General features: G+C 45.9%; 4 protein-coding genes across 4 annotated transcripts; all 4 read right to left on the reverse strand.

Moving 5' to 3' along the window:
- Nucleotides 1–315: 315 nt before the first annotated feature.
- Nucleotides 316–2381, reverse strand: L199_001016 (uncharacterized protein; the record flags this gene model as incomplete). The annotated part of the gene is made up of 7 exons (XM_064886773.1): nt 316–913; nt 984–1073; nt 1143–1502; nt 1585–1803; nt 1874–1928; nt 2016–2120; nt 2183–2381. The coding sequence occupies 7 exons, from the start codon at nt 2379–2381 to the stop codon at nt 316–318; spliced, it is 1626 nt and encodes a 541-aa protein (XP_064742845.1).
- An 867-nt stretch (nt 2382–3248) lies between these two features.
- On the reverse strand, nt 3249–5044 carry L199_001017 (uncharacterized protein; the record flags this gene model as incomplete). The annotated part of the gene is made up of 7 exons (XM_064886774.1): nt 3249–3585; nt 3643–3911; nt 3962–4076; nt 4141–4224; nt 4282–4293; nt 4363–4420; nt 4480–5044. 7 exons carry the CDS (start codon nt 5042–5044, stop codon nt 3249–3251), a joined length of 1440 nt encoding a protein of 479 aa, XP_064742846.1.
- A 379-nt stretch (nt 5045–5423) lies between these two features.
- Nucleotides 5424–6122, reverse strand: L199_001018 (uncharacterized protein; the record flags this gene model as incomplete). The annotated part of the gene is made up of 1 exon (XM_064886775.1): nt 5424–6122. The coding sequence occupies one exon, from the start codon at nt 6120–6122 to the stop codon at nt 5424–5426; it is 699 nt and encodes a 232-aa protein (XP_064742847.1).
- A 1554-nt stretch (nt 6123–7676) lies between these two features.
- Nucleotides 7677–10895, reverse strand: L199_001019 (uncharacterized protein; the record flags this gene model as incomplete). Its single annotated transcript, XM_064886776.1, has 12 exons — nt 7677–8167; nt 8256–8478; nt 8538–8620; nt 8679–8698; nt 8756–8824; nt 8899–9010; nt 9093–9375; nt 9441–9530; nt 9580–9692; nt 9747–9985; nt 10062–10801; nt 10878–10895. The coding sequence occupies 12 exons, from the start codon at nt 10893–10895 to the stop codon at nt 7677–7679; spliced, it is 2481 nt and encodes an 826-aa protein (XP_064742848.1).
- Nucleotides 10896–11407: the final 512 nt, after the last annotated feature.

Genomic DNA, 11407 nt, shown 5'->3' on the forward strand with positions numbered 1-11407 from the left:
CTCTATGCATCCATCATATGAAATCGTATGTACAATATTTATCACAGTGATCTCTGCTGATCTCTCTCTTGTCCTGTACATACAGACGGGGCTTTTGGCTTTGTTTTGCAAGGAAATGGGTGCACATACTGTATTCGTGTGTTCAAGGGACAGGAGATACGAACACGTATATGTAAACATTCGGTACGTGCCCTCGGTCTGCACTTTCATGCTTTGCTCTGCTTTGCTGTATTCACATTTTCAATCCTTCTGTCAATAACTTTCGGTAGTCGGTGGTATGATCGGGAGGTCTTTCGGAGTGTTGTATCTTATTTCTTATTCGAACAATCTAGTACTTCTCGTTGACATAGTCGAATATTGTCTTCGAAGAGTACCAGATCTTGGTTCATCTAAGGACTGCTGATCACCTTCGATCGTGGACCTTCTTCTGGTCATCCTAGATTGGAAACTGCTTGAATCGTGTGCTGGTATCCCTTCCGGTTCAGCTCCAGCTCCAGCTCCAGCTCCGCTCAAAGATATTTGTGATTTGATTGAAAGGGTCAATCTTCTTCTGAACTCCTTCTTCTCATCTACTGACATATTATATATATCTTCAGGTTTCATATATGGTACTTGTACATATTTCTGTTCGTACCCATATTCTAGTGGAGATAAAGTTTGTCCAGTCGTTGGGCTGAGAGCAGGTGATGGTGTACCGGATCTCATCCTTTTGGATCTGACGCTTGACTTGACTTTGTCCCGCCAGAATCTCCCGAAAGCTTTTCGCTTCTTCTCATCCGCTGTTGATGATTGAGCTCCTTCAGCCGTATAGGCCATCGAGCCAGATCCAGATCCAGCACCTGATGGGTTCATATCTCTATTTCGAGGTTGATCATCACCTTCTGACTCGTTATCTTCTTGTAGTGTTTCGATACTGCAACAGGAGAAGGGTGAGCGCCCGAGGGGAAGGGGAAATTGTGATCAGAGACCATGATGCGACTCACCTTCCAATGCGTCCCGCAGCACTATACATGTGTCTCATTACTGGGGAGTTCTTGGAAGAACCGCCGATCGGTGAATCTGGTGATTTAGGGCTACCAACATAGCTCACTTTCAGCAATCCCGTATGTTTTCAGCCATACAGAGAGGGGGGAAGCACTTACATTGTGTCAGTGTAAGATGCGAAACTATCCCTGTAATCCGTTCCTGAAGTATCGATCCTCAAGCCTAGACCACGACCTTCTCGCTGCTGACCTGGAGAGTCAGCTTGAGCGAGTACCTCAGCGAGTGATTGAGTGCTATCCGCCGCGTGGTTTAATCGATAGAGGCTCCTATCATCACTTTGTCTAAAGCTCCTCGGTCTCGAGAGTCTGCTACTTGAGGCTCGTGCAGGCATTGTACCAAAGTAGTCTTCTTTACTTGACGTGGAGATGGTGCTCGTGGGCGATCCAGCGGGGGATTGAACTCGACCTGATCTCTTGTACTCGTTCGCTCCGGGGCTGTAAGCGTATAGTTCTTTGTTTCTGAGTCGTGTGGCAAGGAATGTATGTCAGCCCAGGTATAGGTGTATCTTCGTTGAATGAAGTTCAGACCTGAATTACTCACACGATCAAAGAGTCAGGTGGACTATCAAGTAACCTGCTCATCTCATTGGCTGATGATTCTTCGAAACTTGAGCTCGCGGTGTTAGGTCTAGATTGTTTCATGTTGAATTCTCGATGTACACTTTCACGGAATGTCTGACCATCCTCGGTGACTAGTATCCTACTGGAGGATGGAGGGATCGAAGGCTGATATATTTCGTCAGGCTCTTTCTTATTAGGACTGCGAGGTCGAGAAGGTAAAGCCTCAGGCATAAGATTCTTAACGTGTCCTCTATACGGTGACCATTCACCCCGTCGGATAGACGGAATGATTTGGACTACTTCTTTTAGGACTTCCTGGTAGACCTGATCAATGACAAAACAGTGTATCAATCGTACTGTATCGTACTGCAACCCATCTGTCGCGATTGAGATGTCGGTATTGACACTTACCGGCGATGTAGACATTCCCTCTAGGTACTGTGCTCGATATGATATCGTGTAGGATCTCTTCACTTGGCTGCCTCGAGATGGTATCTTTGGGGCTATGAGGTAGTCCTAGCAGCATTCCGGATATCAGCAGTCTCCTTTTTAATAAGCCCATGAACAACGTCGCTTACCTGAGAACGAAGGGAATTGATTAGGAGTGTTCGTCCAGTCCTCTACAGATATATTCTCAAGCTCAGATCTGGCAGAAGAGATATCAGGAGTGGGTAATGGGTCGACAATCAGTTCCGGAATATCCATTCCCAAAGGAGGCTTCTCGAAATTACCACGGTTGTCTATGTGAAGAGCAGGAGGCCTGTTTGGACGATTCATCGTGTCTGATGAGATACGTGAGTGAGTGGCTGGCTTGGAGTGATTTTAAGCGTTGTGCAATGATCAGTAACGAGTGATCTGCTCACCTCTTCGGTTACATATATATGTGTCTGACTCGTACAGAAAACGAATCAAAATTTGCGGGCTTTGAATCGGATGTTCTCCGAGCTTCTGTCATTATGCTGCCTATACTCAGCTGAGCGTAAGAACATCTTGATGAGTCTTTCAAATGCTTGAACTCTGACCTTTGTTGACGGATACGCGGAGGGTATGTTGAGGGTCTTAAAGCGTTATAGACCTGAAGGGAAGGAAGTACGGAGATCAGATGACTCTTGTTCGCTTCGCAGTTATCTCCGATAGTCTAGATCTTGTCGGGATTTATAATTGAGCTAATCTGATCTGACTCCCCCCGCCTAGGGCTGACTGAGCCTATAATCATCATCCTTCTTGTTGGTCCGTGTTCCGCATACTTCGCAGGAGTAGAATGTTGTGTCATGAGTGCATAGATCCTTAAATTAGCGGAGACGTTATAGTCGACCACGTCGACGTTAACAATCAGTACACTGAGAACCACGAAGCATGGCTCGTAAGGAAGGATAGGGCAGAACAATCCTTGATTGGCTTGGCAATTAGGCGGGGTTTTAATATCGCCAACATGTTGAACAAGGATCGAAATGGCCGAGCAGACAGACAACCAAAGCATGGCAAAGCGTCGTATGATAACGGAAAGATGCCAAGAAGAAAGGATGCATAGGTAGCTCGTACAATTCTGTTACGGTCTGGCAAAGTACATTGGCGGTATTCCAATTTCATGCTCAAAGATTATTTCGATACTCACATTGCACAGCCTTATCAGCTCACCGTTCTTCACTCATCATCTTCATCGCTCTCATCCTTCTTCGCCTTCTTCTTCCCCTTTGGCGCAGATTTGGCTTTCGCTTTAGGTCCCGGTCCCTTGTCCTTCGGTGGGTTTATGCTATCTCTCTCCTTTCTCCACCTCGCTTCGATCTCATCCTTCTTTACCTCCCACTGCTCATCGTCGATCCCTTGTATCTCGTACAGCAATTTTATCTCCCTCATCCAGATTGCCAAATCCCCGACTTCCAGTGCTTTCTCAGGCGCTGGAGTTTCGAGTACAAGTGGTATTCCAGACATCAGAGGATCCCTCATTATACATCGAAATCCTGTCAAACCGATTTTGCCGCTATATCGCCACTTATCACTTAGCACAAAGACATCAACAGGAATAATATGTACTTACAGACCGATATTCTCATGCAAATCCTTGTTACCCGCCAGATCCGCCTTTGAATCATTCAGATGCATCCCGCCCAGATACCCATATCCAACCTCTTCATCGAATCTCTTCATCGTATCCGCATATGCTTCTGGTGTCCGTATATCATACCCAGCAGCGAAAAGATGACATGTATCAAGACACACTCGGACTCTTGATTTGTCCTCTACCAAGGCGATGATAGCGGCTAATTCGGAGAAAGCTGTACCGACGATGTTTGAACCTGCATTTGCCTTTTGTCAAGTCAGCATGGATTCATTCTCTCTTTCAAGCGATGCCTTACCATGTTCTCAATGACTGTAATGACTTCCGGCACTTCTTTGTGTACCCTGTTCATAGCTTTGGCGATAAGAGCAAAACTTTCTTCTTTGGTACATGCTCCGACGGTCGATCCAGGACTGAAAGTTTACAGCGTTGCATGAGCCAACAGTCAATACACCCAGAGCACGAATTTACACTTACTGCCAGTTGTACAACTTGATCCCCAATTGATGACACCTGTATATATCATCCTTGAAGCATTCGTATGAGTTATTCCATTTAGCTCTGCAATATCTGTCAGCCTGACGTCTCCAGTCATTGGGAAATGATCATGAATCTCACTCGTCTGGGTTACTGAGCAACGTCAAAAGATTAGCTATATCATCACATGGTCGTACAGGTCATACAGAATCCTCTACTCACCCAAGATTGATCAAGTAGCTTCCATGTACCAAGATACTCTCAGGGGGGTATCCCAGACCTGCAAGGAAAGTCTCAGCTTCTGTAACGCAATGTAGAGAAGCGAAATACGTTACTCACCTCCTTCCTCTTTGCTCTTCATCAGACTCCTAAATCTCTCTATGGCTTCTGGTTCGAATGGGTTACTCTTCCACTGTCTCTGACTCTTCATGAACAATGCCAGACCATTTGCTCCCGCTACTCCAGCTCTGAGTAACGCTCCAGCAGGTCCACCAGCTATTGATACGTGCGCACCAAGCAGCATCGGTCGATCTTCTTTCGTAGAAGGAGGTAAAGCACCATTCTTAGCTGAGGTGGTGGTTGGTAGTTTGAAGATTGGATATCCATTTCTGGGAGGATGTAAATCAGGTGATAGTTCAGGTGGTGGCCATACTTTCGCTTTGGCTACTCTAGCTTTCTTCTTGGGTGGTTCAACTTCTGCCGGATCATCGTCACCTGCTTTGGCATCGTCCGCTAATGCTGTTTTGGGTTTGACAGATACCTTGGAGTCATCTCCGTTAGATTTGCCTTTGGCCTTGGAGGTCGGTTTGGGTTTAGTAGCTGGGATGTCGGACAATGAAGATGATGAGGTCGAGCGTTCACGCTTTGGAGCGGTAGTGGATCCGGTAGACCGACGAGGAGGCATGTTATAAGAGATCGTCAATGGCTGGAGCTCGAAGACTGGGAAAGAAACGTATCTAGAAGGACGTAGTAACTGTAGTGGACGTAGGAGCATGAACCAGGACTGGTAGTGAGGGTATGCCAGCTAGATGGAATGGCTATAAGATCGAAATCAATGAACGTGAATTTTGATTATTGGATGTCCGGGTCTCTGTCGATCGAACGCGTCTAATGTTTTGGAGTAACTAACTGATGACATCAACCAGACTAACTGTACTGTGTCTGCGTGGCATCAGTGGCACCAAGATTCATCATTGTTCACAACAGTAAAGATACAATGAGGAATCAGGGTGGTATGTGGACAGCATGAGAAATTATTTGTTCGCAGTGACGCCAAGACCCAGTCACTCTCCATCCGAAAATTCCGTCAATTCTCCATCACTTGCGTCTGCCCGTTGATGACGGTAGATTTTAGAGGATCTCGCGGGAACACTTCCTTGCTGTGTGCCGGACGACCCCCTTTCACTGCATTGAGGAATTGGACGGACCCGAGCTCTTCTACAATATTTCGTCGAGCCTGCGCTTCTGCTCATGAGGGCCAGCTCCAAAGACGAAATAGACACAGGGAGGATAGGAGGATTATTCGGGGGTAAAGTGGGTGAATCGTCTCCCCTCGCTATTGCTTTTGAGGTAGCTGGCCTGTGGGAGATGTCACTGGATGAACTCTGATTTCGAGAGAACGTAAAGTTGCGAGGCTTGGGTTGATGTGGGAGACTTTGATCCCTCTTAGCCAAAGATTGAGATAGGTGACTATTCTCTTCGTCACTATACTCCGAATGGCACGGGCTAGAGTCTTGCTCATCATCTTCAGGACATGATGATGATTCGCATTCTTGGTCCTCTCCAGTCCATTGGTGCTCTTCGTTAAGAGTCGTTCTCGAGGCATGTCCTCCATGTAGGTTTACAGTAGATGATGAAGGGGAGAACGATACTCTGAATCTTAAGTCTTGAGCGGCAGGATCAATAAAGGTATCCCGAGAACGAGAAGGATCGTCACGATGATCCGTACGACCGTGGGTGCTATAGTTTCTCCCTGTGCTCATTTCAAATGGACATGTATATAGGGGAGATATTTAAACAATGACTGAGAAACATAAAGAGCAAGAACGATGTGAGATAGTCCCAAGGTCAGCAGACGATATATACATAGATGTACGTAGAGCAGGGAGGTACCAAAGACCGTTGAAACGTCATCGGTACAATACCAACAAAGGAGAGGAGAAGGATTTGGAATGTCCGCTATACCGAAAGGTTCCATAATTATCGTCTGCAGTTGATGATTTGGTCATAAGTGAGGATCCTTTGAGCAGTGTTTCGAGATAAGTCTTTTCACGTTTACATTGGGTGCGTGAGTGAGCGTAAGCTCTTCATAATGACCGGAATGGGAGACACGATGATATCAGCCGATTTTCGAGGTCATGTGAATAACTAAAGGTTCTTATTGTGGATAGTGTCTTATTCATAAGATGCAATCGTAAGGTATCATCAATGCTCTCTGTCAGAATGAAAGTGTCAGTATCACATGGACAAATGACCTCAAGGTCATTCATGTCAAGACCACAACATGACTACCAATTCATCCAACTTGAGTGCCTCAGTCCTTCTTCCTTTCCATCGCGGTGGAAAACCATTCAGCCATTTGCATCCCGTTTCTAGCCTTATCCCTGACCGTATAAGAAGACATATCACCGTAATCGGGTAATCTATGAGAGGACAATGAGGAGATAGATGTAATATCGGGCCATATGAGCTACCGGAATATCTATTTGAACCATCCTGAGACGAGGTGCTCAAGGAGGTGTGAGAGTCTCGGTGTGAGTAGTACTCTGAGTGTCTCGATGACATTATATCGTGATCGGTTGCTGGATGATTTGGAGTCGGACTGAATTTCAGATATAAACTTAGGTAGACTGCTTAGTATGATTTAGGAATTGGAGGTGTCGCTTGAAATATGTAGTGTCAGCGACTCTAAGAAGATGGTCACTCTTATATAATTGACCATGATGGGGAGAATGACGATCTTGTGCCAGCTTTAAAACCTACTCAATGAATATGGAAACTTTTTGTATCTCAGCCTCAAAGGAGATCATCGGCAAATCCTATATCCATATCACTCCGCTTCTCCTTTATACCAGTATCTTCCGTTTTGTGGTATGAATTCACCATTACCAATCTAGCATTGTGCCGTTGCTCAACTATGATATCATCCCCGCTCCCACTCAAGAAAAATAACATAAACATAAACATAAACATTGGTACAAATACACTGGTACAATCGAGAGATGGTCCATTATCACCATGATATCATGGCAGAAAGGCATACTGACTTTCAGTGTGTGAATGTGGGATGTATGACGTGACATATCAATACATGAAACGATCGTGAACGATGCTCGTGAATCGTGAATCTATTCAACAAAGATGTATATACAACATTTACAACTATGATTATATGATCATACAACTATGCACAAATGATCTTTTACGAATCAATTCGGAAAACAGGAATTTGGACGATGCCTGAAAATTGAAATAAGAGAACAAAAATTTACCCAAAAATGCCACCTGCCATATCATGACTGTCAAACAAACACCAATCATCTTCTTCTCCTTCTCCTTGCTCTCTCCGCTCGTTCTTCCGCACCACGACGACGTTCTTCTTGGCGCTCTGTATTGATCTGTCCTCGTTCCTCCCGTGCACGCAATTCGTTCCTAATTCGTCGTTCGTCTTGCAGGTCGGCCGCAGCTTCTTCGTCTTCTTCTGAATCTGAATTTGATTCTTCGTCAACCTGATCGTCTTCATCGATATCATCCCAATCATCACCATTGAAGATATCAGGTTCATCCATAGGTAAAATCGGCCGATTTGGAGCTCTGCGGTGCGGTAGAGGAGCTATCGCTCTATCTATCAGTCCCTGATCGATACGAGGTAGTACGTTGTTGAGGTTGAAATGTGGACCAGCATTGGGCACCACTGGAAGGTTGTCAAATGGAGGAAGATAAAGTGGTCCGGGTCGACGAGGCAATTCGAGAAGCCGGTTGACACGAGGTGCAACGTCATGCATTCTCGCCCACGCGTTTCGGAACCCTGTTGTAAATCGGAAATGTTCAGTCAGCTACACTGCTGTAGCACAGAGGAGGTCTGATGAGATGACGAGGTGGGTCTCAGCACTCACGTTGATCCGCCGCCTCATTGCCACCGCGAGCAGCAGGTATCCACCTTTGTGCTACTCCAACCGGTGGCACATATCTAGCCATAGGAACGGGCCCAGCACCGGCAGCCATGGCAAGTGGAGCATCAGGCAGGGCGACATTGATGTCGTCTGCATTGAGGTCGACACCATTCTCCTGTGCGGCAGCTAGCACTCTTGCGGCAGCTTGGTCTCTCGCTGCTCGAACCTATACGGGGGGAAGATAGTCAGCATTGATAAAAGTATACTGGGCGATGCAAATCTTACAGCTTGATCGTCATGTTGCCTTTCATTCTGATCCCATAGTATGCACTTGTTTGATTGTCTAGGCTGGCCAGATGCTCTAGGTACTGCTCAGTGAAGGGTCAGTCAGTCTTCATTTTCTGCCATGAGAGGGTCTAAGCTCACCTTGATCGAAATGTTCATACCTGTGGCATGCAGAGGTATCCGTCAGTCCATTCAACGCATACAGAAATACTACTCACCCAGTAATAACCTTCTGGCACACATAACATGAGAGAGTACCGCATTTACCGCAAGAGATTTTATTGCACCTGGGAAATATGTCAGTCGATCGACGATGTCAGCCAGGTAAGACGAGAATCATTAGGAAGGTAATTGAACTCACCCTGAATCTTTGATATACGGTTTCAAGCATGTGGGACATCGTCTGATCGAAGCTTCCGACATGGCATCTTCCACGGTATGTCTATTGTTAAGTTTCAGATCCGCTTCGACCTCTATGTACCATAACCCGAATATAGATCAAATCGTGATCAGTTGACCTGAACATAGTATGGATGATGCGATGTATACACTTACCAGCACACGTCTTCGGTATATGTTCCTTCTTCCTACACCCTCTGCAAGTGACTTGACCACATTCCTCATTCATACATCTGAAAAGCTTCTCATCCGGATTATCAATGATAGTAGCATAAGGACAACTCGGACAGCTTTCTAGTCCTTCGATTTCAGCTTGCTCAAGTTCTTTAGCTTGCTTCAGTCGATGATACAATTGGAGGGACTTTTCGGAAAGACATCTGGTGAGTTCGGATTCGGGGAAAGCGGAAGTGCAATCCGACTGGTCCATACATAGAATCGACTACGAGAGAGCGTCAGCTAAATTTTTAGAGGAAGAAAGATTTCAACCAAGAGACGCAGACTTACAGTTGATTGCTCTCCGAGTTTCGTCTCTGCATGCTTGGAAGCACATTCTCGGCAGAAAAGATGACCTTCGGCACATTGGATCATATCCCTCTGTATGCTTGGTGAGCCAGCATTCGATTATAATGTATTCAGTACTCACCGGTAAAATGTCACAGAAGCAACATCCGCATTCAATACCAGCGCCTCCAGCTAGCGCTTCCTCTTCAGCTACTCGTCTAGCTTCAGCAGCATCCCTCTCACTCTGCTCTGTGGCTTGATGAATGATGTCATCAGCGACAACATGGCTGTAGACTAACGATTACTCACCTAGAGTCCGTCGTAGCCACTTGACTTCTTTCTCGAACTCCTCTGATCCTACATCCTGGACTTGATCCTCCTCGGTCAAATCATCCCGTTCCACTTGCTTCGCTTTATACTTCCCTTTTCCCGTATTTCTCCCCCTTTTCAACTCTACATATGGTTTTGCTGGTAACTTTGAGTGTTCCAGAAGTCGGAAGTACGCAGGGACGTATAGAGTCTGCATAGTATGGAAGACATTGCGAACACTGGTACAGCGAAATCCCAAATCAGTTTGTAGTATTTTACGCTAGATCAATTATGGGAAGATTGTTTTTGACATACTAATGTGCAGGTATAAGAGGGAAATCCTCTTCCAGCTGACTAACACCTTTCTGATAATATCCTATACCGATTCTCTCATCACTTCTATAAATCGGATTTCTATATCCTTCTCTTTGTCCAGCTACGACAGGCGATTTTCCTTTTCCTTTACCCTTTTTGGTTTCTTTCAATTTTGGATAGCCACCTTCCATCTCTAAAGCGATTTCTACAACTCTGTTGGCGGGATTATCATCTTTTCTGAGAACCATCTCTTGGTTGATGTGGCCTAAGGCCCATTCTGAATCGATGTCAGGTAATATCTCTAGTACGTGATTCAGGTGATCTTCGGCTAGGTACGATCTCGGTGTGGAAGGACCGGCTACAGGTGAAGATGAAGGTAGGTCGATTTGAATGGCTGCTGGAGTTCGTTGTGATCGAGGTACGGTAGTTGACTTCCTTCGTTTCGCAGGGGATCTCTGAGAGTTTCTTCCTTGAGATACTGTGACTAGCTGTTCATCATCTGAATCCTGATTACGTCTTTTACGAGTTGACGGCCCCGCTCGTGTGGGAGTAGGAGGATCTTCCTCGTCCGAAGAAGAGTCGACCACGATAGGTGCATCTTTGTTGGTGATTTTCCTCAGGTGCTCGGGTGCTTCGTCTAACGCCATAACATCATCGTCGGATGTATCATCGGAGGTATGGTAGGTACCGGGAGGAAGATTGGCGAAGATGTCACCACGGGAGAAAAGGGAAGATTGGGACTATGCGAGAATGATTGTTCAGCTTACAATCTCTCGTTGCTGACGTTATCAGCGTATGTGATGAACCATCACTCACGGCTACGGAAGCTGGCATGATCCCTCTCTTTCCCAAGGAGAGGGGGTCAGCGCGGGCTTCGTCCTAATCGGAAGGAGGTGCTCAAGTTATCGGGGTCTCTGGCTTGATTCGGATAGATAGTACTCGTTAGGTTTGTTTGTATAGGTCTCTCTTGAGATATAGTCATGAAGCAACTGGCCAGGCAGTCTAGTTGATGATTTGCTGAATTGATTCACCGTTGAATGCATCCCATCCGTTTCGGTTGACTGCAATTCAGACCCGGAACCAAATAAACCACTCTTGCCCGGTCACGTGATAAGCTCGCCGCGAATACGTAATCAGTTCAAGACACTCACGCGTACATGACCTGGAGACAGCCAAGTGCAGAGTGACGTTGAAGAGACATCCTACTTCCTACCTACCTACATTTACCAACTATACACACTCGGATATACATATACATCCTCGATATCATCCACCGACATCCCTCAGTATCACCAAGAACCTCGTGAATACTTGCAGAACTGACTGATTCGTTTACGGTAGTGAAA

Source organism: Kwoniella botswanensis, chromosome 1 (assembly GCF_036426115.1).
Source record: "Kwoniella botswanensis chromosome 1, complete sequence".
In the NCBI taxonomy this organism is placed as follows: Eukaryota; Fungi; Basidiomycota; class Tremellomycetes; order Tremellales; family Cryptococcaceae; genus Kwoniella; species Kwoniella botswanensis.